General features: G+C 41.7%; 1 protein-coding gene across 2 annotated transcripts in view; it reads right to left on the bottom strand.

The window, feature by feature from the left end:
• Window positions 1–27,564, bottom strand: part of jarid2b (jumonji and AT-rich interaction domain containing 2b) — a 105,401-nt gene that overhangs the window by 10,275 nt on the left and 67,562 nt on the right. For both annotated transcript variants that reach the window (XM_079258599.1, XM_079258600.1), the window contains exons 4-7: window positions 25,111–25,334; window positions 12,327–12,545; window positions 6,850–7,094; window positions 640–2,110 (exon numbers count right to left, since the gene is read on the bottom strand). In XM_079258599.1, coding sequence (XP_079114725.1) covers window positions 640–2,110; window positions 6,850–7,094; window positions 12,327–12,545; window positions 25,111–25,334 — 2,159 coding nt within the window. The remainder of the gene's footprint in view (window positions 1–639; window positions 2,111–6,849; window positions 7,095–12,326; window positions 12,546–25,110; window positions 25,335–27,564) is intronic.

Below are 27,564 nucleotides of genomic sequence, written 5' to 3'. Positions count from 1 at the left end.
ACGTATCAGCCTGCATGAGAACATTTGCCCATATTGAAAGATCAAATACACAGTTGCTGTTTGAACCAAGCTGTTTAAATACTCTTAAAAGACCAAATGTTATTGGGAGAAATTTAAGGCGACAGGGCAGTCTTAGAGAAATATTGTCTTCAGTTGGCCACTGCGCTTCTTACAGAGGTGTTTCACAATATTATTGTCAGCCATAAACAAGGAAATAAAACCTTATGGAAGCACGCAACACATCTGCTGTACTTTACTGGCTCCCTTCTGGCTCTGAAGAGCCGAGCAAGAATGACGACACAGGTAAATAAACTGCAAACTGCAAACAGTAAGCAACTTTTTTTGCATTCGCATATGTCATACTCTTTTTATAAACTGCATCTTCTTTATAGCCTCCATTTCAACTTTGGAGGGAGGGGGAAAAAAAAAGGGATGAATGTTGACAAAGAGCTGAGCCACAATTTAAAACAAGTTGTCTGGGATTAATTCACTCCTGCAGAATCAATAACTCTTGTCCTCTGTGGCAGTCTGCAGGAAGAAGGTTGAGCCTTATTGCTTAGTCAATTCAAGCAATTGAGGAGGTAGTTTTGTTTACTAAAGCTTTTGTGCAAAATCACAAAATGTGTCCGGCTCGCTTACCAATGACAGGTGGCTCATCCATGGTAATGCCCTGAGATTTAAGGTGCTTGCGAATGCAAGCCAGCCGCTGCACATTGGGACCCCAGCGTCGGCCCAGCATGTGGACTCTCTGCACCTGCGTAACAAAACGCATCTCTTCGTTCAGCTTGCACTCTGGACGCCAGTCTGGTGGTGGCGCCACACGGCACATGCCAGCCACCTCGGCCTGTTCCCTCACTGCATCCAAGTACACCAGGGGGTCCTGGAACTCCCTTGGAGCTGGCCAGAAGACAGGGACTTCGCCCAGCGCCGCCCATCCCTCTGGCTTGCTCTGCTGGCGCTCCCACTCCTTCTCCTGCTCTCGCTCCTTCTGGCGCGTCAGCTCTTTCTCACGCTCCCACTCCTTGTCGCGGTCAGCTGCCCGCAACGCTGCTGGTTTGAGCTGTCCAGGGCTGTTGGAAATAGGAAGAGAGGAGGTCGAGGAGGTCGAAGAGGAGGAGGAGGAGGATACAGAGGTCTGTTGGGAGTCTGAGGTAGTGCTGGCACGACTGGGGTTTGGTGAGTGATTCTGGCCTGATGAAGGTGAGGAAGAGGAGGAGCTCCGACTGTGTGACCTGCTCTGCTGCTGCTGTGCTTGTCGTATCAACATCAGCTTGCCGGCCGATGCGCGCTTCGGTCGCTGGTTGACCGACTCCATGTTGGCTGCTGGTGTAGAAGGAGGTGGGCTTTGTTTAGGAGGGGAAGTGGAAGGTGGAGTAACAGGCTTAGTTTGTTTAGGAGAGGGGGCTGTTTCGGAGTCATGTCCATTAGAAACTGGAGTGGTAGGCCCGGTGTTTTGCTTGCTAGCTTTCTCCTCATTGGCCACCTTTTTGCTGCTGCTACGCGTCTCCAAAGGCGTGCTTTGAAGCTTGGCTTTCTTGGCCTCAGTGCCGCTTGTTTTGGCTTTCTGATCGACAAGCCCCGCCCCCACCGCATTGAGCACCACCTCTAGACGTCGTTTGGAGTTGCGCAGTCCCTCTCGACCCGTGCACTCCACTTGGCTTTGCTGGCACTGTTTCTGCCCCAACTCCTTGGTCAAGGCGTTGTGCCGCTGCCCGTTTAGCCTCCCGTTGGGTCGGGTGTTGGCAGCCACATTGTGCAGCCCGTTGGATAGTAGCACCTGTTTGCGGGTTTTTGCATTGCTGTAGTGGGCTGGTGCCGCTGCTTTTCCTGAGTTGGCCAGCCCATTGCTGGCTGCTGGCTGGCTGTGCTGATTGTGATTGTTCGCTGACGATGATGCCGAGGCGGCGCTGTTGTGTTTGTTGCTGCTGCTGAGTTTGGTTTTCTTGCCCAGTTCTTTCTGTTTGGCTTTGGTGTAGGTGACGTGGCCCTTGGACACGGTGGCTGTGTACTTTTTCACAGTTTTGGACGGCAGTCGGAAGTCGCGGCTCTTTTTGGCACCACTGACAGCTTGTGCCGAGCCTGCCCGCGTCAGCCCGTTCACTTTTGAGACCTGAGACGAATAGAGAGAAAACAAACAAGGAAAATTGGATTAACAGCCATTTATGTTATGTATAATGTACATCACAGGAAGGAATAATGCTAAACATTGCCCACACACAGATAGAATTAACAGGAACACAACCAAGCACATGGAGCGGTGGGCGCGCCTGCACTCCAAAGATGAGGCCAAATGCTCAGTTCCTTGCTGTGTGGTGAAACATTTGGCTGGTTCGACCAAAGCTATTTGTGGAAACCTATGTTATTCATTAGGGAAGCAATAGACTGTCTGGACAGCTATACTTTCATATGCAGTGTGCTTTTGTAAACTGCAGTTCAAACTGCTGTCAACACTATGGCCAAGGTTTAGACAAGGATATGTGCTAACCAAAACCACGACATCCGAGGATAAACAACAGTTGAAAAAGAGGAGAGAAAAAGAGATGGCAGACGTGAAATGGAAAGCAGGAAAGGCTCCATGGTTTCTGCGAGCAGATGGCTGGACAGTATGAAGTAGGAGGTGGGGTCCTTTCAGTGTATAAAAACATTTTATTTGCTGTGGGTTTCTTTGAACGTGTTTTAATGAGTATGCAAGACAGAAAAAAGTGTGTGAAGTCTGTAGATGTGAGGTTTGATACAGTTGTGTCTGCTTCTCTGGCTGAGTTGGTGGGTAAATCTTTTGAAAAAACAGAGCAGTCCTCCAATTTTTTTATATAGCCCGCTAGTACGAACTTCTGGCAATTTTGCCAGTTGTATCACTCTTACAGTTTGACCTTTTCTGACATGCCCACTTTCCCTTCATTTCTTTTCCTGCATGACTTTTCCTCCACAAACATTTGCTCTAATATGAATTTCTAAGAATATCCATTTCTCCTCCCTCCCATTTCTACCTTTCTTTTTTCCCCCTCGTGGTCTACTTCTTACCACAGCCAGGGGGTTTGTCCAACTTTCAGTCGACTCATACTTCTATCTTCCCTGTGATTGCTGTGTGGGAAAAGGCCTTACACAATTGGGGGGGGGGTCTTGCAAATGCCCAAATCTGCGGATTTAGCTTGTTTTTTTTAAATAATATTTTAAAGCTAAAAGATTTTTGTCCAGCTGCAGAATCCAAATTCTTTTCTGTCAAGTTTTTACATTTTGTGTTGGAAATAGGGACTTGGGAAACCTGCATGTATAGTGACACATGGAGTTTTTTTTCCTTTTTTTTTTTTTTTTTTTTTTTTAAAATATAAATAATATGTCATACTTTTTGCCAACTACTTGTAGTGCCTGATCACCTTTCTCTTTAGACAAGCCCGAACTGAGCCACAGATGCTAAAACAGAGGGAGGAAGGAGGAGATGGAGTTATCAATCACAGCCGGGGCGCCACAAGAGGGAGGTGACAGCCGGCCCATTGACAGGTTTGCCTTTGAAGGGCTCTCGAGTCACACAGTAACGGTGTGTATGTGTGTGCGCATGCACATGTATTGTATTGTGTTTGTCTCAGGTGGCAGGGGGTCGACACAAAGACCAGGCCATTAAAAGATAAGGGGGGCTGAAATCTAACCCTGCCTCCGTCAATCACTCTCCCTAACACATATGCACACTTTACTTCACAATGGAAAACAAAAAAAAGCCGAGTCACAGGAAAAGAGGGAGGGAAAAAAACTGAAAATATGAGATGAGAGGTTTTTTTTACTGCTTACTTAAGAACTCTATCAGTTTACAGTTCTTTTTTTTTTTTTTTTTATACCAAAATTTATGCCACAGTCCATACTGAAACAGTAACGGACAATTACTGCTGTAGTTAGGCAGATATCTGCTTTCTCTCTGTTCAGCCACAGTTTGCTGAGCAGGCAACTCAGAACAACCTGTTATGGCTCTTTCCTGCCACGAGAGGGCTCAAATAACCTGTTCCCTTCACAAAGGCTGAGAGATATCCCTCAGTTTTCTCTTTATTTATTTGGTCTGGTGGATAAGGAAGATGGCATTGAGGGGGGAGGGGGGGGGGGGGGGGGGGGGTTAGGGTTAGGGTTAGCTACTGGCAGAGAAAGTGTAAAGAGAAATGAAAAGGATGACGAAAAAAACAAGAAAAAAAAAACAATGAAGGAGGAAAAAAAAAAATAGAGCACACAGGAGTGGAGTGGATTTTCACTGCACGTGAGCCAGGGAGGGAAGGGGAGGGAGACGGAGGTGGGTCTAGATGACATCATGTGTTGCTATAGCCCAGCTGAGGCCTGGCAGGAAGTTGGTTTTTTTTGTTTTTTTTTCTTTTTCTTTTTAAACACATAACATCTGCAGGAGTTGGCCCTGAGAGAGGACGGAGGAGGTAGGGGGGATGCTGGTGAAGGGGTGCGAGGTGCAGAGAAAGACTGGGAAAGAAGGCCAGCCAAGGGATAGAACAAGAGAGGAGAAAATTTAACCCTTGCAAAGCCCTGCTGAATGACAAAGGAGGAGGGATGGAAAAGACCCACATCAGATCCTAAATTCAGACTCACTGTGCTGGTCAAACACTTCGTCTCCCCTGGCATCATATCAATATTACAGCTATCAGGAACTGATTAAATTTGGCCAATGTGTGTTGTTTCTAAATGTTAAAGTGATCCAAAGGGATTTTAAACAGCCATTGAAAGGCCAATATAGCCAAGCCAAAACTACCAACTACAACCAACTACCTCAGCTTTTTTACTTTGAAATAACAATTCAACAGACCAGCTATATACAGTTGTGTTCAAGCACAGATGAGAGCAATGTGTTACAGACACACCAGTTACTTTTAAATGAGCATTTTATTCCTATCAGCTTCTCCACGTTAATTTTATGCCTACAGGAGCAGAAGCGAGGTTAATAGAAAACAAAGGGTGAATAATGAAACAAGACACTCCGCTTCAAGTGGTCCACAGTAGGCTTCGTGGTTTGGCCCTGAATACCCCACCTGCACTCCCTGATGTTTACAGCTGCTTTGTTGACATCCCTACTTCAGTTATTTAATTATAAACAGGGGGGGGGGGAAATCCTTTTTTTTTTTTTTCTAAAAAGGTCCTTTTATAATGCATCCATTTTGTTGATACAAGCTGCTATTAAATCAGGTAAAGCTGAACTGAATTAAATTATGATAATGGCTTTACCCTTTGGTTTTTACACACAACCCTGAGATCATTTTATGGATACATGAACATTTCACCTTTCATTTGGCTGAGCCAGTATTTTTTTCACAACAGATCTTGTGCACATTTCACACACATGGTTAACACACATACTGTTCATGCTAATTGGAGGGAAAGTGAAAGGGGGCGTGGTGGAGGTATTAGTTCTTCCAAATGACTGAAACTAAACCGTCAAGGGCGAGATTTGTCTGATGGGAGCAGAAAAGGGAATGGGGAAACTATGTGAAGGGGGTCAGAAGCCTGTTACATACTCAGTGACAATTTTTTATTGTTCTCGAGGCCACAAGAAAGAAATATCGTTATTTTGTTCGACTGGACCCGACATCTTACAGTTTCTTTTCAATGCATCAGAATTTTCTTTTCATGGGGCTCTGAGAAGTATTGTGTGATTGGTCAGATGTTTGAGGTGGGTGTGGTTACCGCAGAAAAGCATGAAGTAGAAAGCTCACTTCCATATTTTGCTGATGCAAGGTTGAACAGACAGATTTAATAAAGAAGCCGATCAAGGCGGAGTGAAAAAGTATATCATACATCCCCATCATGTTTTGCGTTAAATATGAAGTAGCTGGATTAATTTCTCATTGCACATAGACAAATAGAGATGGGGTGTTAATAGAGGGGGAAAAGTTTAAAAACAGAGCACAGGAAGAGGAGGGAAAAAAAAGACCTGCTGGAAAGTAAGGGTGAAGTTTGTCTTGGCAGGAAGTCACTCGTTGAAATTCATTGTTACTTTTATGGGACAGCCTGAGTCCCTTTAAAAAGCGGAAGAAAACGTCTCAGTCTGCATAAACAGCTGCAGAATACAGCCACCAGCACAGGGGAGAGGTTGGCATTAAACAAGCAGGATACCATCAGAGCAGGAAAAAAGATGACAATCTAATGTGGCGCTTAAACAGACAACTGCTTTTAATTAGCTGAAATGATAAGAAAAGAAAAAAAATAAAAGATTGCCAGGTTTCGGATGAAAGCCATCTCTTCCATTCACTTTGTGGGGTTCCTTGAAACCTGCTAAGTGCCATGGAGAGGGAGGCAGGATTTCACAGCCCCTTGCCAGCACTACTAAATATAGCTGCAGTCGCGGCAGGCCAAAACACAATCATTACTCTCCCAGACACAATGGATGGAGAGGCAGAGGAGGAGAAAAAGAGAAGAGGAAGTGGGAGATATAATAAGATAGGCGCAGCAAAAATGAGAGGGAGGAAACATCGTGAGAGTGTGGAGAACACAAGGCTATGGTGGGAAAACAGCAATAAATATAAAGTAGAAGAGTGAGACGAGGAGAGCGCAGGAGTACTTGGGGTATATCAGACAGTGAGCTAAAATGAGGATGTAGCAAATGGGTGGATGAAAAGTAAAGTCAAGAATTTATGGGTATAATAACTTAAAGAGTGTGTGGAACGCTCACATTTGTTCATACAAAACATTCAAGTGGTCCAGTCAAACCACAGCTAACCATTCATCAGCCATAGAAATGTCAAGGCCATTTTGGGGAAGGTGCAGAGAGGCCTTTAGTCTTTTAGTTTTTCTTTGCATGTAATTTCTAATATCTCCCACAGCTTTTACCCATCAAACGTACACTGCTATGTACATTCAGTCGCACAATACCTGCTTCCGTAGCTCTTCAGCCGCTCTCCTAGATGGCAACCCGTTGGCTGCTCCTCGACTGCTTGCCAGAGCTTGTTGCTCCCTGGCGTGCTCTCGTGCCTCTGCCCGCTCACTGCGTTCCCTCAGTAGGGGTGGAGGAGGAGGCGGAGGGGGTGGTAGAGGTGGGGCAGGCGCATCCCTGCTATGAGCTCCTGCTTTGGGCCGTGGACTCTCCCTGGTTCCTCCTTTACTCTGTCCATGAAAAACTGGAAAGGAATAAAGAAATGGGAGGATCAGATGTACGGCTTTTACCGTGAATAGTTCGCAGAGGGTTCCTGTGTTTTCCAATAAATATTAAATCACAACTTTAAATCAGTTTAAAGCTAACTGCAAATGAAAATGCAAATTTGAGATATTATACAAAACTGAGTGCAGCAATAGGATGAAGCTGTATGTCTTTGAAATTTAGTTTCAATTCAGTTCAGTTTCATTTATCTAGATGTAAGTCACGTGAGCTCATATGCAAACACCTGAACACAATTCAAGTGTCATTTTATAAATAAGCCAATTTAATCAAAGTCAAAATAATCCAAAGTCAATTCAACCCAGTTCAGTTCCATCTAGTTCAATGCAATTTAATCAACTCAAGTCAATAAATCAAACTAAACCCAAGCCTATTCAAATTACTCTTTAGTCCAGTTCAATCCAATTCAGTTCCTTTCAGCTCATTGTGATTTTACCAACTAAATTCAATACCATTCAACCCAATTAAATACAATTTAGTTCCAATCTAATACATTTCTGTCCAATTCTATTTAACACTTGAACTCAAACAAACTCAAAATGAATTACTGTCAATTCAACCAAATGTAGTTCAGTTTGTTTATAACTGTATATATATTAGAGCTGCAACTATCGAGTACTTTTGTAATCAGGTACTCTGTCGATTATTTCTTTGAGTAATTGAGTACTCTAACGATTTTTTTTTTTGTTGTTATTATAATTTGTAAAACAAATACTAGAAACTCAACCAAAGTAAATCGATAAATGTATATTTGTGAAGCTGTTGCATGTGTTGTTACTGCCTATCATATTTTAAAATGTGCCAATGTGTTTGCGCTCAATGTGTGGAGAAACTATTCTCAACCGGTCGCAGATTAAAAAGAAGAATTCACGTAGAAAGAAGGACTGACTTGTAAACATTTCCAAAGTATCTAAGAACCAGCCGATGTCTTGTTGGACGACACGCCTGTTAAAAGTGTGTCTGTTTAATACGGAATAAAAGTTTGCTGCAGGAACAGAGGCTACGCCTGCCGTCACACGCTGCCTTAAACATGCGCTTTGACTCTGCGTGTGTGCAGGAGAGACAGGTGAGGGATGGATTACAAGACGGTTAATGTGCGTTAGCAGCCGACACCTCGCCATGCGTCGTCACTGCTGACTAATGTCACAGGTTACAACACTGTACATTTTACCAGGCGCTGCTGCTGTTGATATAAATCACGAAGCTGAATCTCCGCCTGGAGCGGTGAAGAGGTTTGAAATGTCTGTCATCAGTCCGGGTGAAACAGTCATACTGTACAGACACACCGTAGGCGGCAGATTCTGTTTTTATATATTTTATAAATGATACAATATTTTATCTGTTTACTGAAACAGTGATGTAGTCCCTCCGAACAGCGCAGTGGTCTGAGAATGCCGCGATAATGCATAAATTAAAATATATCACCACGTGATAATAATTGAACGACGCCTCGAGGCAAATAATTTGCCTCGATCAATTTTTGTACTCGAGTTACTCGAGTTACCCGAGTAATTGTTGCAGCCCTAATATATATTATGCTAATATGTAAAATGTAGCCTACATATACCAACAGATCGTATCAAAACTTAAATTGGATTAAACCCCCCCATTCCAAGAATGGCTGGGGCAGTAGATAACCACAGAGAAGAGAAACTCCCTTTTAACAGGAAGAAACCTCCAGCAGAACCAGACTCAGGGAGGGTGGCCATCAGTCCTGAACGGTTGGAAGCGTGGGGAGACAGGACACAGGAGAAAAACACAAAAATACCAGCAATACCTGCTAAACAAAAGGGGGGGGGAAAAGAAATAAAAAAATAAAGTTAATGGTTGTAATAATGTCATATACATACACAGCAAAGAGCCAAGTCAAGAGGTGCTCAGAGTATTGGGGGACATCCAGTAGCCTAGACTTGCTGAAAACATAAGTAAAGGCATGGATGAGGTTCACTTATGCCTCTACAAGCTTTGTCCAAATGGGAAGTTTGAAGCCTCGTCTTTAAAGGCAGAAAGGCAATAATGGCATGTACAAAGGCTGCTGACTGAAGAGAAATGCTCAGTGCCACATGGGAACTCCATCAGCAGGCTAGGCTTCTAGATATCAGAGTTGTCCCCATTTTAAAGTGGGTTAATTGCTATCTCCTCTGATCAGACCAGGTTTCATCCAGGTAAGCAATGTGGTTTGCTGTACGCCACCTAAGCAGATAGTGGTTGAACAGTCTGAGAAAAAAAAACCCACTAAATAATGCTTTTTTTTCCCTGTACACACTGATGCAGCAATAATTTTAGCGATGTAGCTCTAAATCAGAGTTTTGCCTCCAAAACTGTAAAAAAAACAAAGCTGCATTATTACCAAAGGAAGTCAAGAAGTCACGTGAAACTAGGAGATACAGAAAGAGAGAGAGTTAGGTAGTGAGATCTAGCAGCTATTCTAAGTTTATTGGGCTTATGTACACTGGCATGGTATGTGCTAAAATGCTAAAAGTTTTTTAAAAAAAAGTACATGCCAGTGCAATGGGTAGCTGAGTGAAACGAACCATTATAAGAAGACTTAATGGTTTTCAGTGAGCCAGGAGGTGCTAACAATTCAAAAGGGAACGAGAACAGAGTAAGTAGGACATGAAGCAGTGGGCCTCACCAAGGACATGTACACATGTTGGTCCTCAGGATTAAGTTGTTTGATCTATACACTTAATTATTTTCTCAATCTCTACAAACTGTTTAAAACTACTAGAGTATAATAAGACACAAATAAATAAATGCAATTTAAAAAATTAGGCTACTGTGGAAACTTCCAAAAGTAGGAATATCATATGTAAAGGTCTTATTCTGCTTTCCCAGGTTACCATCTTCTTATGCCAACAGCAGAAAGGATTGTAACCACTGGGGTCCAAACCACAACGACCAAGTGTGAAAACCTGTACAAATATTGGAGTGACAACATTTTGGCAAGCGTGTAACCCCTAATCAGTAAAATATGCATGATTTAAGTTGTGTATGAAGACGTCTTTATACTACTTGTCAATGAACCTGTTCAAAATGGACTTAGACTGCATCGCCCCCTGGAGATGAAGCTAAACTAGTCAAACAGCACTGAGGCAATTAACATACACATTCAATAGCTCTCTTTTCAGCTTTAACGAGGCTCAATTTACAGTTTCGCCAGGTTTTAAAAGCATCAGCAGACAGAGCATTTACAGTACATGAGTAGTGCTCAACACATACATGGGTATACTGAAGCGTAGTGCGCTTGTGATATCGTACATGTGTGTATTCACTCATAACCACAAGTGAGCGTATGCAGGTCTCTGGAGCCCCAGGCTCAATGAAAAATGAGAGAAATCCTGACATTTTGAGAAGTGAGCTAAGCAAGAAACAGACCAATAAAAGCTGTTTAATTTAGCCGTGTCAACATGGCACATAGCCGAGAGAGAAAAAGAGGTGGAGAGATGGAGCGCTGATGAATGGCCTACAATGTAAGGCCTTTCCTGTCTCTCCTTACCTCCCAGAATAAAATGAGTCCCTCCCCAATCCTTCACTAATTCTACCGCCCCCCCCCCCGGAAAAGCCCACAGAGTTATGCTCCTGTTGGAGAGCGGCCCAAGCTGCCTATTAAAGTGTCACATTTGACACCAATCTTAATACCACAAATGCACGAAGGTGTGAGCATGCTTTTTTTTTTCCAGTGTGTGCCTAATATCCAACACAGCATAAAATACTGTCAGCGATGAAGCAATTGCCCACTCTTGACGGTGTGTGTGCGTATGTGTGTGTACACAAACGTCTGTCTCTGCGTCCTTAACCCCCTCATCTCTATTGTCCCTTACAAAATATATCTGCCGGTTTCCCCCTTATCTATTTATTCAGCATATCACAGCGAAGGCGCCGAGCTGCTTTGCAAACAGTGTTTGTATACGAGATAAGAAAGGAGAATAAGCTGTCCTCATATACTAAACAAGCCTGGATTTGTTCTCACAGGTTTCACCGTCCTACTGCTAGTACTCCTTGTTCAGTTTTATGTTTCAAGCTGCAGCTACACATGAGTTTGAAAGGATGAAGGCAGCGTACAAATATCTATGGATGTGATGTGGCTAGGCTCCGCCAAGTGACTGTACTAAGGCAGAACACAATCCCCCCCCCCTCCACCTTTTCTCCATTTCTTAATCCCACTAGTCTCTCAGCTGTCTGTGTCCTCCTCCACATTCCACTTGAGTGGATGATGGGGAGAAAAACTGAATACAGCTTTAGTCTGTTAAGCCATTCAGGTGGTATCTCTACAGAAATGAATTAGTGAGAGTCAGGGAGGGTGAAAGGGAGGAACTATGAGATCCACTCTTTGTTTCATTCAAGGTATCAGATATATCTGGCAGGAAAAAAGGGCTCCCTGCTTGCAACCATTTCACTAATGCTGTATAAAACACAAGAGGACTTTCAGATAGACATAATATATGGATAATGATTACAATAAAAGACGCAACAAGGAGAAAAATGTAAGATTCTGTGGAACTTATGTACATCATACCTTTCACACCACAATAACATACACCTTAACCTCTGTCCGTTATTGAAGCCTTAACACTAATTTACATTTTTAAATAAAAATATCTGCTTGCCCGCAATCTCCTAAATGTTATGCACTGTGTATGCAACTGTGCGTATTCATCCAAACATCTACATGCCCCGAGGGCTGTACATATGCTCCAACTGTGTTGCATGCATGTGTCTAGGGTCCTGGCCAGCTGTTGCAGAGTGTGCATAAACACCTTGTTAGGGCTTAGTAAGTTAAGTGTTAATTGGTGTAGAAGGAGTTGATTCGCTGCTCTGCACTCCCATGTGACCATCCCCTTCTCTGCAGTTGAAAGCAGGAGAGCAAATGCAGGAAACTGCTCACTTTTGGACACAAATGTAGACATGAACTTTAAATCTGCCTTTTGTCTCATCTATGATGGACTCTGTGTTTCTGAACTCTAAAGTCAATGCAATGAAGTATTCCACTGGCTCATGACTCTTAACTCCTCTTTTTCTCTCTCGTTTCTCTTGCTCATTTTCCCCCCTCACTCCTCCCAGCTACTCCTCCCTCTGGGATATTTGTAGTGTGTCAGAGGACCTGAAACCATCCAGCACAGTGTGTGAACTGTGCATTTGTTAGGGAAAAAAAAGTGGCATGCTTTGATCCGAGCTCTGGTTGCATCCTTACCGTGCCCGTTGAGTGGCTGCTTGGCAGGTAGCTTGCCCTTGCGGGGCGTCGAATGGCAGGAGGAGGCAGCTGAAGTTTGGCTGCTGCTTCCCGCACCATGAGAGTGGACACTGCCTCCATTCTGGACCTCCTCCTCTTCCTCTTCTTCATCCTCCTCGAGGTCGTCCTCCTCCTGGGAGCTTCCAAAGTAGGCCATATTACTGGGCAAGGCAGATGAACCTGAACACAGAGAGGTGGAGGAAGGAGGAGGATTGGGTATAGAGAGGAGGAAGAATAGGAGAAAGGTCAGAAGAGAAAGAATAGAGGGAAGATTACAATTTGAAATACAACAAAGGGACCAAACAAAAAAACCACAGATTTCCTGGCAGCTGACTTTATCCTAGAACACAACATAGATGTTAACATCTGAAAAAATATGTTCTTATATTCTACTAATTTCCCATGTTTTAAATGGTTCGTAAGTGTTAAAATAACAGCTGCAAAATAAAGGATGTTTGGATTTGAATAAAGTGGTTATTGTGTTGCCATTTTTCCTTTTGTCCATCAGTTATTATCCCAGTTGGTGGCTTATTGATGCTGTGCTAAGTAGCACCATTGTCACTCTCGGTTAAATGCACCGCCACAATCAAGGAACGGCACGTTATCAGAATGGTGACACTTTTGCTTGACTGGTATTTTCTTTGTGTCTAAATCAGGCTACAAAACTAATGTCTGATGGTGTGTGGACCAACTGCATTTGTGGAATTATAAATTATATATAAACGGACCCTGTTGTCTTGGCAATTCATAGCTGTAACTGGTCATTGTGTTGTAGTTTTTTTTTTTCCTCCTCTCTTTTGAACTATTGCGTTTTCCCTATACCACTGCTCAGCAGTGGTAACATTAGTACATATTGTATAGTGAGGAAAAGGAGAAAAAAAAGACTTAGCTAAACCTAAAGCACTGAAAGTATATTTATATATATATATAACAAGCGGTCTTTCCCACCAAGAATCTCAATGTTGACAGCTTTATTGAGACATATATTATGTAAATACGCTGAAATATCTAACTCAGTAGAGGAGTTACTTAAACTCTCTCCTTGCTGAGCTGATCCCAGATCTGTGGCTTTCAGTCTTCCAAACAGGATTACTGTCAATCTCTGCCTCTGCTGGAGAAGAAAACTGATGTGCTCCCTCCTTACTTTTTCTGCCATACTCAATCACTTTCATTGTCATCTCACAGAAATCCAGTCCAATATGAGCTGGAAAGGAGGCAAATAGTGTTTGGCAGCAGATCGCCTATAATGTTACCTCAGTTGGCTGAGTGGAGACACGTTCTCACAATCCCAAAAGGTCAGAGAGCCCAGAGCTATGTTAATAAATCTCATAATGTTCGACTCATAAATCAGGGTGCAAACAGCCGTTGTGGTGATGCAGATGCAAGATGAAGGGGAAAAAAGCAGTAGTAGCAACCATAGTCACTTGTACGTCATACTAAGTTGCACAGTTCTTTGCCGTCAAGAAATATTCCTAAAATAGTTGCCATAAATCCAATTGATGGGAAAGATTTAAACATCTAAAAATCACAAATGTCCCTAAATAAATAAAATACAACAAAAAAAGACACAAAGGATCTCTTTTATTTTAATATTTTGCAGATTTAAGCGATGGGACATTGACTTCCCCTGTAGAAGCCTGTTGATATAGCATACATATATGATCCTGAATGGCTACAAAGGTGAACATAATTGGCTAGTTTTTTGTTGTACCTTTTATTGCAGATCATATTTTATTTTTAAGTTGAACATTTTCAAATTTAATTTTAAATTCAATTCTAGTAAACAAGAATGTGCAGTTATACAACATTCTCACAGCTTTAATTAAAACTAGCTGTGAGCAGGAAACCGTGGATTTTTATGAAGTTGTGGGGTCTTTATGACTAAATCGATTGCATAGCATGACCAACTACTGAGGCTTTTATTACCATTTTAGGGACCTCAGTGTTTAAAGGGCATTAATGGAAAGCAGTGTGATTATAAGCCAATTAAAATAATGTTAAGCCTCTGAGAAATTGGTTGAATTCAAATGGTCTGTTTTAAACTATATAGAGTCCTTGAAATAATATAAATTGAAACTTAGCCAAGTCAATCATTTAATAAATACAATTATTTGAAATATGTGCTAAATGCTTGGTTTATATTCTACACATTTAATTTATATTAAGCCAATTAAGAGGCAATTTCAGTTGGAGGACACCAAAATAATTACAATTTGGGATTAAACCTAAAGAAGGGTTGTACCTTATTTTCAAATAGGACAAGACAGAAATGTGAACATTAATAAATGAATTTGTAAATTTTCTGCTTCAAGAATATGTTTTCAAGCCCAGACACTAATGTTGCTTCATGCTAAAGCTATTATTAACCAAGAGATCAATATCTTCATAATGTGCCACACAAACATTTCTACTTTACAACTCTGCTTTGCTATGTTTAACATCACAGATGAAGGTTGGACCTTCCTAACCACAGGAAAAAAACATGAGATAACGAGTGTAAATAAATTAAGTGTGTGAGATGGAGAAGAGTTAGAGAATTTGGTAACTGAGAAGATGCACATGGACTTTAAAACTTAAATGAAAACAGCCTGCAGATCCCTCAGGTCCGTGAGCTTCACCTCTGCCCCACACCCCTTCTTGCAGTAGTGGTAGGGTGGGGGTGTTGACAGAAATCAATGACAAATGTCATTACATTTCTTATTTTTCTGACTTTCATCACCCATGTCATTTTAAATAGCTTAGTACAAATATATAACCTAACCAAAATTTTCCCAATCACTGACCCTACCAATTCATGGATATCCTCTTTAGAAAAACACAAGAGATCAAAAAACAAACCAATGGTGTGAGTATGTTCCCTTAAAATGGACTTTTTAGCTGCAATCTAACTAATAAAGGATGGCTGTAAGGAAAGAAATCCCTCAAACATGTACTAACTCACACGCTAGACTTTTTTCCAGCAGCTGGGATTCAGCTCACACACATCTGGTTTTAGTAAAAAGCTATGACAACACAAGTCCAGAGTGTATTTATATCGCAGTCTTGACATAAAGACGCATAAGAGTAGGACATCAAACAAAGACAGTGACAACTGTATGTGGTTATGCACAAATAGTAGTAACACTACTTTAAATTTTAAATTTAATCAGCGATGACATGTTTAGCCGCATGTCATCCTTCAACCGCTGGTTGTCTAGGTGGTGTCCCGATAACAAAGTGGGTTTTATAGATAATTGGAGCGCTTTTTGGGGAAAGCCTGGTCTTATTAGGAGAGATGGCATCCATCCCACGTTGGATGGAGCCGCTCTCTTATCTAGCAATATGGACTCTTTTATTAGTCAGCTAAATTGACAACTCAGGGTTGGGACCAGGAGGCAGAATTGTAGTCCTACACACTTTTCTGCAGCTTCCCACCTGCCGCCGCCCACCCAAAACCCCATTCCGACCTTATACAACTTCCCAGCAGTAAGAATTAAACAACACAAAAACACTTCTGGGGTTAATCGTGAAAACCTCATAAAAATAAAAACAATGGATCTAATAAAATCTGAAAATAAGACAATAAAGTGTGGCCTACTGAATATTAGATCCCTCCCAAATAAGTCTTTATTAGTCAATGACTTGATAGGTGATCACCACATTGATTTATTCTGTCTTACGGAAACCTGGTTACAGCAAGAGGATTATGTTAGTATTAATGAAGCTACGCCAGCTAACTATTTAAACTTTCACATTCCTAGAACTACAGGCAGAGGAGGAGGTGTTGCAGCTATTTTTAAGTCAGAATTTTAAATTAATCCTAAGCACAAAACTAACTATAAATCCTTTGAATTCCTGACATTAAATTTATCTCATCCAAAATGGAATTCAGAGAAACCGCTCCTTTTAGCATTAGTGTATCGCCCACCTGGACCTTACTCCGAGTTTCTGACCGAAGTCTCTGATCTCTTGTCTGAGTTAGTGCTGACTACTGATAAGGTCATTGTACTAGGTGATTTTAATATTCATGTTGACGTTGAAAATGATAGTTTAAACATTTCCTTTAGCTCTATTCTAAACTCAATTGGGTTTTCACAAAATGTCAATGGAGCCACTCACTCTCATGGTCACACTCTTGATCTTGTTCTAACATATGGTATTGAGACTGATAAGCTCAAAGTATTTCCTCAAAACCCCGTTTTGTCTGATCACTTCTTATTAACCTTTGAATTCACTTTATTTGATTACTCACTGACCAAAAATAAATTCTACTATAGTAGATGTTTATCAGACAATAATATTACAAAATTTAAACAATCAATTGAATCAATTTTTTAAAAATCTACCATGTGTTAGCATGACCGAGAGTCCCCCTTTAAGCCTTACTCCTGCTCAGATTGATCAACATGCTGATACTATAACAGCTTCAATGCGTACAACCTTGGATAATGTTGCTCCCCTAAAGAAGAAGAAATTAGGTAAGATTATGAAGGCTCCCTGGTTTAATTCCCAGCTTCGAGCTCTAAAACAGGCATCAAGGCGTTTGGAAAACAGATGGCGTTCATCAGGACTAGAGGAGTCTCACTTAACCTGGAAAGAAAGTTTAAGCGTATACAAAAAAGCCTTACGTATGGCAAGAACAGCTTATTATTCATCATTGATAGAGGAAAACAAAAACAACCCTCGGTTTCTTTTCAGCACTGTAGCTAGGCTTACTAGGAGCCGGAGCGCTGTGGAGCCATGTATTCCTTTCTCACTTAGCTGTGATGATTTCATGTATTTTTTCAGGAATAAAATTGACACTATTAGAGATCAAATTGACAATACTCTTCCTTCTACCTATAATGTTGAGCCTGTTGTGGTCTCCGAAGCATCCTTAGAACCAGGATCTGACTTGTGTCTAAATAGTTTCTGTCCTGTCCAACCCTCTGAATTAACTAAAATAATAGCTTCATCTAAACCATCCACCTGTATCTTAGACCCTCTCCCAACGAGCCTCTTTAAGGACATTTTCCCTTTAATTAATACATCACTACTAAATCTTATCAATATGTCTTTAGTGACAGGATATGTACCACAATCATTTAAAACTGCTGTAATCAAGCCTTTACTTAAAAAGCAATCTCTGGATCCAGAGGTGATAGCAAATTATAGACCTATATCTAACCTCCCGTTTATGTCCAAAATTCTGGAGAAAATAGTTTCAGCTCAGCTACATGCCCACCTGAGCAGAAATAATTTATGCGAGGAGTTTCAGTCAGGATTTAGAGCTCATCATAGTACTGAGACAGCATTGGTGAAAGTTACTAATGACCTTCTTATGGCCTCAGACAAAGGACTTGTGTCCGTACTTATCTTGCTTGATCTTAGTGCTGCATTTGATACAGTCGATCATAACATTCTGTTACAAAGACTAGAACAGGTGATTGGAATTACAGGTACAGCGTTAAGCTGGTTTAAATCATATTTATCTGATAGACTTCAGTTTGTTCATGTAAATGACAAGTCCTCCTCCCAAACTACAGTAAGTCATGGAGTTCCTCAAGGTTCTGTACTTGGACCAATACTCTTCACGCTATATATGCTCCCTTTAGGCAAAATTATTAGACAGCATGGAATAAACTTTCATTGTTATGCAGATGATACTCAACTATACTTATCCTTTAAATCAGATGAAACAAATCAGCCCAATAGGCTACAAAATTGTCTCATAGACATAAAGACTTGGATGTCTAGAAATTTTCTCCTCTTAAACTCAGATAAGACTGAAGTAATTCTCGTTGGATCTGAAAAACTCAGAGCTAAATTTTCCGGTTTTGTAATGAACCTGGATGGCATTACTTTAGCTTCCAGTGCTACAGTGAGAAACCTTGGAGTAATATTTGACCCTGACCTGTCCTTTGGCCCACATATTAAGCAGGTTACTAAAACAGCCTTCTTTCATTTACGTAATATAGCCAAAATTAGGGACATTCTGTCTCGGAGTGATGCAGAAAAACTGGTTCACGCTTTTGTTACTTCGAGACTAGATTACTGTAACTCTCTATTACTGGGCTGTCCTAAATATGCCCTGAAAAGCCTTCAGCTGATCCAGAATTCTGCAGCCAGAGTCCTGACCAGAACCAGCATGAGAGATCATATTTCTCCAGTTTTAGCCTCTCTTCATTGGCTGCCTGTTGAATCTAGAATAAATTTAAAATCCTTCTCCTTACATATAAAGCCCTCCACAACCAGGCACCACTATATATCAAAGACCTCATTGTTCCTTATATACCAAGTAGAGTACTTCGTTCGCAGACTGCAGGCTTACTTGTGGTTCCTAGAGTCTCAAAGAGCCGAGCAGGAGGCAGAGCCTTTGGTTATCAGGCCCCTCTCTTATGGAATAAGCTCCCAGTTAGTGTTAGGGAAGCAGACACCCTCCCCACCTTTAAGACTAGGCTGAAGACTTATCTTTTTGATAAGTCCTATAGCTAGGGATGGTTAGCATCCCTTAGTTATGCTGCTATAGGTTTAGACTGCTGAGGGACATTTCCTGATACACTGAGCTTCTTTCTTTTTCTCTTTATCTCTTTCTTTTACCCCCGCCCCCCCCCCATAACAGTGTTGCATCATTAACATGTATGTCTCCTGTCTCAGCAGGTCTCCCTGGCCGGGAGTAGCAGTTCCTGTTGTCTGTTGTCTTTCTGTCCTCTTCCCCCCACACAGCAGAGGCAGATGGCTGCCTGTCCTGAGCCGGGTTCTGCCGGAGGTTTCCTTCCTGTTAAAAGGGAGTTTTTTCCTTCCCACTGTTGCCAGTGTGCTTGCTCAGGATGGGAGATTGAGTTGGACTCAACTCAATCTGTTGGTTTCCTTATATAGGCTGTTATGAATTGGCCTTCATTATGTTTTCCCCTCTGTCTGTAAAGCGTCTTGAGATGGCATTGCCGTGATTTGACGCTATATAAATAAAGTTGAATTGAATTGAAAATTGAACTACTTTTACCCAACAGATAAAAATCATGAGGAATGCAGCACATTTAAACCAACAGACACAAAAAGTAGCCCATGTGCTTATTCCTTATGGTGCACACATACACACTTAGACATTACACAGTTTATCTTGTAGACAGGGCAAATACTCTGCCCTCAGACCAAACAAGCACACCGATAGGATGCACACACACTGGTGCAATCAGTTTGTAATGACTCGCTTCATTAGCTAAATGGTTTTAATTTACTGCTCTGGGCAGAGGTCAGTAGGCCAATGGCATCAGGCCACAAGGCCACCAGGGGAGAAGTGGAGACTTTGGGGGCTGTAGGGGGCAGGAAAACAAGACTTAAAAAAAGAAAAACTACATCTTTACACTTTCATATTTCAGTGAACAAAGTTAGTGGTTATGGTAAAATATTTCAGTACAAGTTTCCTAAATGTAAAAAGGGGAGGACAACAGCCAGACAGAAACACTCAGGGTGTATCCTGTAATACCTTTAGCTAATTAAGACTGTCTTGGATTTTGTTGGGACAGTGACGAGACAGAGAGACTGAGCCTGCCAAACAGATCTAGTGGTCCATTACCAACCACTAGCATCCTAACTTTTATTAAGAGTGAAAGCCTCGTCAGTGTCTATCCAAACAGTTTCTACAATTATTAAGAGATAAAAGTCCACTTGTCATATATTCAAGCCCAGTCACCATGAATTTACAGCCACCTTTGAAACACTAACATTGAAAAACCATCAACTATTATGAAAATACACAAATGCACATGGACGTGTTCAAGTTGGAAAAGGAAAAAGAAGGGAGAAAAAAAGGAAACCTAACTAACTAAACAGCTCATTCTTTCTTCAAGATCTCAAGCAGTGCTCGAGTCCAATCCCCCAATTACACCAGCTTTTCATCCACTTCATTCTGGGCAGACAAATCATAATTAGGTCTGAAAGAGTCTATTAAGATTGTCATTTTTAACAGGGCTCTGGGGTGGGGGGCATAATTATCAACCCTCCATTTTCTAGCTACTCTGCTTTTGTCCCCTTAACTGGAACTGAAACAATGAGGACAATTTAAATAGTAAATCAGGAGGGTTTAGATGCCATGGGGACATGTGGATGTGATGACATACAAGTATAGTGTTGCATGCATTAGCAGGATGTACGAGCAGGAAGTAATTCTTCATTTTTTAGATGAGTAGGAAAAGAACACAGATCCAGATTTTCTGGTACAGAGAGGAAAAGATACAACAGGGAACTGCCGAAACTATTTATGATTCTCCTGGAGTAGAAAGAGATGTGAGGATTAGGGATTACATCACCAATAAACATTCCTTAATGTCAGCAAAACTATTATACCAAATAACTATGGCTATACTTGTGGAGAGAAAGCGGTATCAGTGCTACAAAGTCTTTTGTCTCTCTCTCTCTCACACACACACACACACACACACACACACACACACACACACACACACACACACACGTATGAAACTAAGAGCATTTATAAACTAGAGGGAGAGAGAAGTATCTTATCCCTGAGGGAAATTCAGTTGTCACAGCAGCGACACTCAAGAGACAAAAGATGAATCGCACGATCCCGGAGAGTGAAAATGCACTTCTGATTTAACAATAAAAACATGTCGAAAGAATATCCAATCAAACAATTTGGCAACAATGTCCAAAAATCTAAGCGCATGCCCTTCTGTGCATGTAAAAAATATCCACATTTCCGTCACATGTGATCATATCAGAGTAATCTGAGGTCTTTGGCTCACTGGGTCAGAGCTGGGAGGTTATGTAAGAAGAGTAGAAACTGGCTTTGCTGAACCTGTGAGGCACCGCTCTGGGGTCGGCAGGCAGACAAGAAAGCCCACAGGGCAAAGAGGTAAACACTGCAGCTCTGCTCATACAAACTGCACAGTGAGTTAAAGCAACAAAGAAAATCTAGAAGGCAGAGCAATGTCAGACTAATTTCCAGGCATGTGTACAAAGAGTTTTCATTTGCTGTCTAATGTCTTACCTCATCTTTGTAAATCTGCTTGTTCAAGGCTGAGAAAAGAGATTCAGAAAAGTAAAATAATTCTTGTTTAAATCGTGCCACTCCTCGATGCTTCCCCCACTCTGCTGCCAGTAGTACTGCACTCACTATGTTTTACTGAGGCCAGAGGCAGACTGTCTGGCTACGACCCAAATGGCTTTCTCCATGGATATAAACAGCCCAACTACAGGCCTGGACCACACATAAACACCATCCTTAGAACACGGGCAAGGACTGAGTGCTCCAGCTAGTGTGCGAGGTCATGCATGTTTGCAGCAGAAAGAAATGAGCAGTGAGGTAAATACAGAAATATAAGTCCAAGTTGTTGTAGGTGGTGTGCATGTGTGATGTGCATCCTTTTTTAAAAGATATTACTCTGTCCAGTTTCTCCCACATTGCATCAGAATAATGAGGAACCCCTGCTTTCCTCTCCCAAGAGGGATTAAAAATACCGTTTCCTCTGATTTACCACCACCACCGCTGCAATAATTCATCTGAGAGTTTGACATAAAGTACAAACTCAGGCTGGACGCAAAGTTGCACATACAATATGCAAAAAGATGAAACAATAAGCTTAGCTGCTAAAACTTCCTGCTTTAAAAGTATTTGGGTTTTTCTTTTCTTTTTTTTTTTTTTTTTTTGGTGAGGGGGTAGGGGATTGTTAGTATTTTATCACCTTCAGTCCTGCATGTTTTAACTGCTTTTATGTATCTGTCAGGATGAGTGATGGATAGAAGTCTTTGGGGTGGATGTGTAATGTTTACCAGATAAGATAAGCAAACACTGCAGAGGATGGGTGGGGGAGCCAGATGAGTGTTTACACACTCTGAACGTTTGACCTGAGATGAATCCCAGAAAAAAAATGACCTATGATGGAGTTTTAGGGTGGAAATGTCACTTAGTCTCCCATTCCCACTTCAAAAAAAAAAAAAAAAAAAAAAAAGAAGAGAAAAGAGTGAGACAAACATGAAAAGAATTAAGAAGATAATCTATTTGAGATTTTCATAAGGTGGCGGGAGATCTGTCCGAGGCATTTTGGCAGCAAACATGAAGGAGGCTAATGTGTGCGGTGGTCAGATCGCCTGAGACAAGTATCAGAATCTTTAAGGGGGGGGGGGGGGGGGGGGGGGGGGGGGTTGGGAGGTGGGGGTTTCAAATCATATCAAAAGACGTGAGCCCCTTTGAAAAGATTAACCGGGCTAACACAGATGTCCTCGTATGCGGCACCTCCTCCTCTACCCTGCATGCTGAGCATCGACAGACCACAGTCATAATGATGGGAAGGCGCACAGAGATGCACAAACAGCAGATAAGAAGGACAGACGACTTCAGCAGTTAAAGCAGATTTGCTACCACAGCCACGCCTGAACACACACACACACACACACACACACACACACACACACACACACACACACACACACACACACACACTTGCAGAATGAACCTCAAGGGTTCTGCTGACATTCTCCCATGTCCCCCCTCTCTTGGTAAGAGTCTCTGCATATGGGTCATATGAGAGGCCAAGGGGAAAACGGAGCAAAAGATGCCTCGCCAAGGAAAATGTCATCCTCACAGCATGAATGAAACACACATTCACACAGACTTACAGGCAGAGAGCTAAAGACGGGTCTATAAATACAGTGAAAGGCAGGAAAGAGAAAAGTGGTACGAGCTAGCGGGAAACCGTTCAATCATTAGCTTAGTAGCCTTGCTCTAAAATTAGCATTAGCGGAAGAACACAGCTTGTAAACCCTTAATAGATATCAGCTTGTAAAGCAATAAACTCACCTTACAAAGAAATAAATACATTGACACATTAGTATGCAGCAGTAACAATTATCCCATCTTCAAAGTATATGAGACTTTGTATCATTAGCCTACGTAGCACCATGGCCTACATATGCTAATCAAGGTCCCTCACACTGAAGGCTTCAGTCACTTTTAGCAACCTGCAATTATGCATTTCTGAATGAGCCCCTCTGAGGTTAAAATGACTTTCTATAATGGGAGCCTTCTCCTCAGAATAGCAATGTAAAGCCATCGCATCCCAGCAGGCACAAATGTAAATTTTTCTCCTCCTGAGTTTTGAGCCCACTTTTGTAGGTTGGGCAGAGGTTAATAACATTAACGGTAAATTAATCGGAGCCAATGCATTTGGTCTTCCAAATGAATTATATCTGGTTGTGAGGTGAAAGGAGGAGGCGGGTGGGATATTAAACATACAATGGTTTCTGGAGGTAATGGTCCTTTACTTATTATTCAGGCCCGGAATGTTCTACTTACGTCAGTGCTTTTATGTCATAAGAAAAGGGATGATACGAGGCAGGTAAGACAGGCGTGATGGTAAGTTCCATAACATCTCGCTTTGCCATCTGAAGCACTCCTTACTGAGTTCAATACTATTCATATATATCCAGTTCAGGTGGTGTACTCATCTTTTTAACAAGTGCAGAACTTGTTTTTTTACAGAAAAACGTTGCCAAATTAAAAAAATGAGCTCTTGTTAATGAGTTTGGAGCGAATAAACTACCGGTAGGCTGCATACGGCTGCCAGGAGGTGGTGGTGTCAGCTATTTTACAACTACTTTGAATAAGTAAAGTAACTACCTGGAAACAACATATCCAGAAAGAAATCTGTCATGGCCATCCATAAAGGTGAAATGTGTATATTTCTTATAAATATCTAACTTTATGTCTTGCGGTTTAATGTTTTGACTGTGATGACGTACAACAGTGTTTCTACCTTAGCACTGATCCACAATAATAGTTTGCAACTCTTTTGGGGAAACACAGAGCAATACTGTTCTAATCAAATGCACATCTGATGTTTATCACTCAAACAATTTGCGATTATGTTGCCTCCATCGTAACTCCCATACTCACTGAAGATAAGAATTGATCTTATTACATCCAACTTGACCCTCATAGTGTATTTTGTAGCACAGACATTCTGCAGATTTTTAATGATAGTTCACAGATCACTGCAGAGAAAAGAAAATCATTTGAATATGGAAAGAAAAGCATCTTGGCAGTAAACAGCCCAAATTTCTCTGCTGGACAGAAAAAAAACAAGGATTATAAGTAACACATGTTCTCTAGTAGCTCTACAGCAAATGAGAACAATACTTGTTTAGTTACCTTGATTGTCACAAGGGGTCTGGACAACTTTGAGCTACTGTACACCAGTTTGACACGGGTGTGAGACAGTGTGTCGGTGTCAGATAGTCGCCCCTGTTAAAATACTCAAACTATTCATCTGTGTGAGACCAAGCAAAAAGCTCAAAGCTAGTTCAGCTGCTAATTGCTCTTCCATGATTTTTACAGTTGATGGAATGTGTTGATGAACCTGTGTAATGTTTGCATGGCGGGGTGTGGGATTGTGCAGTGTACCAACAGATGCTGCAGTGGAGGGTGACAGACAGGGTGTTACAGAGACAGACAGCTGCTGAAAGGTAATGGGGAGATGTGTACGCTGATGAAATGCAGGGTAATCTCAGCCTTGGGCAAGTATGCAGTTTGTTGCAGAGTGTGTATGGATTTCTGTGTGTGTGGGTGGAGAGCGATCAAAACCTGACTTTAAAAACTTGTTGCAGCATCTGATTAGCCTGAGTGTCCGCCTCCACGTGCAATGAGTCAGCAAAAAGTTGCCCAGCTTTGGATGACGCATTAAAACGAGAAATATTCGTTCTGTTTTGCTGCGGTTTCCAGGTGTGGACGCAACCATTTCTTCATCCGCTCCCGTCTGCTGTGTCTTACCTCTGAGGCAGAGGAAGGTGAGGAAGTCCTCTGTCTTGGGCTTGCGTCTGGACAGGTCCTGAATGGAGGAGGACAGGGATGACGAGGAGAGCGATGAGAGGGATGTGGATGGCACAGTGGCCAGGCTGGTGTTCAGGCTGCCTGGTTCGGCCACTTTGACAGGCGTAGTGCTGGGTGAGTTGGGCTGCGACTGCGCAAATTTCCTCTGAGCCTGTAGTCGAGGCCTGAGGAGCAAAACGAAAACAAGATGAATTTTCTGTGCACATAGAAATGATTACAGAAGGGTGTTCAGTTTATGTATTCTAAATCATTTTACAGAGGATTAAAAATCAGGATGCTGCACTTCTACAAACATGTACGACCACTCCCTCAGCTGTGTTTTTTTTATTTTTTTTTTATTTTACTACTGCCACCCTACAGCTATTGTTTCACTGTAGAGTGATTTCCTGACACAATTACCCCATAGAGAAGAATTGATTGTGTACACGCGTCTGTTCATCAAATGGGTGCAAGTCCATCATGATTGCTTCGATGTGTACACACTCAGGCTGACATTCACTTTTTGTGTTTGTGTATTTACAAATGTGTGGATTTACACAACACAGAAAACTGTGCATGATCACATACACACATAGTAGTTCGCCTTTTATTGCCAATCAGTGGCAACTAATACAAACAAAATGCAACCACAAACACACAAAAACTTGCTTGATATCTCATCTGTATCATACTATTGTCCATCTTAATTTTCTTGTCATTTTTTAATATGTTATTCTCCCCTTTCTTCCCCTCGATTGAGCCTGCTATCCTCTGTAGTGCTCAAAGCCTTTAAGATGTCTCTCTGCTTGTCTCTCTTCTATATTTCACAGCGTGGGTCCATAAAGGCGAGAGGGTAAGAGCAGAATATTAAAGGAGTGCATTTCTGAGAGGAAGCAATGGACTTGCAACAACACCTCCTTCAGACAACACAAACACACTTGGCCACTGGACAGTCTTTTCACACAAACTTAACATGCAAGCATGTGCACACGCAAACTACAAAAGACCTAGACCATCGGGGGCCGACGTGAGCCAGCATGCAGCCTCAATCGATTAGTGCTGCTGTGAGAGAGGGGGAGAGAGAGAGAGAGAGAGAGAGAGAGAGAGAGAGAGAGAGAGCAAGCTACACAATAAATGTTGAGGAGTAACGATAGAAGCAATGTGATATCCTGGTGTTATTTGTCAATTTGCTGTGGACCGGACTGAGGTAAGAGGAGATATGATCAGGTCTGGAGAACACCCACAATGCATTTGGTTCAGCCACTGAGAGGTGCAGGGCTCCGATTACACTCCAATCAGAGAGCAGTGCAGAGTTAAAACGTGTCAATTTCCTGCCCCGACACGGGCTCGATGTGGCAGAAATTGAGAGATGATTGTCCAAACATTGCCGAAGTATTACACATAGAGACAATGTGTGTTTGCAGTTTGTTTATCGTCCCATACTTGGTAAACAAAGTGACTCCAATGGAAAATGGAACTATGTTAAAACATTCGCAACCCTGAATTAACTATAGAAAATGAATGAATGAATAAATGACTGCTCTCATTTTGCACATGCCAATTTAAAAGAAAGACAATCTCTACACATTTACAGACTTTGGCTGCTCTAAATGTGGCATCAAGGAATCATCGATTCATATGAAGGGAAAGTATTATAAAGCCGCTTTATTTCACTACAGTAAACAGCTAGGAGCACAGGAATTACTGTTATCCCACGATATTACAAACAACACGCCTATTCAATAAGTACAACGGCACAATGGGGACAGATGTCACTTCACACAAAACTTTGATCAAGTGCAATGAAAGGAGAGATGATAAACAAAAAGCTGATTGTTCCGCTAGACAAACAGTATGGGAGGAAAGGGTGATAACTAAAGGGAAAAGCAGCACAAGGATCACCAGGATGGAGAAGGAAAGAAATCAAGGAGAAGTATTTAATAAAAATGAAAGCTTGAAAAGCAGTGAATAATTATAGAAGGTAAATGTTGTAAGATTACAGGAAAAAGAGCCGGTGGGGAACATGATGTGTGGAAAGGATGGTGGTTGTGGGGAAGTTTGTGTGACTCTTAAAAACAGGAACTTTGGAGTATTTCAGAAGAGGATAATTGAGGAGAAGGGGAGGAACTAGACAGAGAGAGAAATACACACATTATAACCTAGACATACAATAATTTGGTAAGTTTAACCACAGACATGTCAGGACAGCAGCTTCAGTATTTCAACACTATGTAGTCTCTCAACTCAAAGCAAAGTGTTTAAAACCACTTCTGTTTTCCACACAAGACATCTAAATCTTCATGTGCAGTCTATCTGTGACTTTAAACAATACAGAATATTAGCCGTAGAATTTATCATTAAGTCACTGCAGCAGCATCGTGCTCTTTATTACATTTTCCAACAATTCAACTTCAT

This window comes from Telmatherina bonti (assembly GCF_933228915.1).
Source record: "Telmatherina bonti genome assembly, chromosome: 19".
NCBI lineage: Eukaryota > Metazoa > Chordata > Actinopteri > Atheriniformes > Telmatherinidae > Telmatherina > Telmatherina bonti.
The sequence above is the reverse complement of the archived record's forward strand: the minus strand, read 5'-3'. Positions and strand labels throughout refer to the sequence as shown.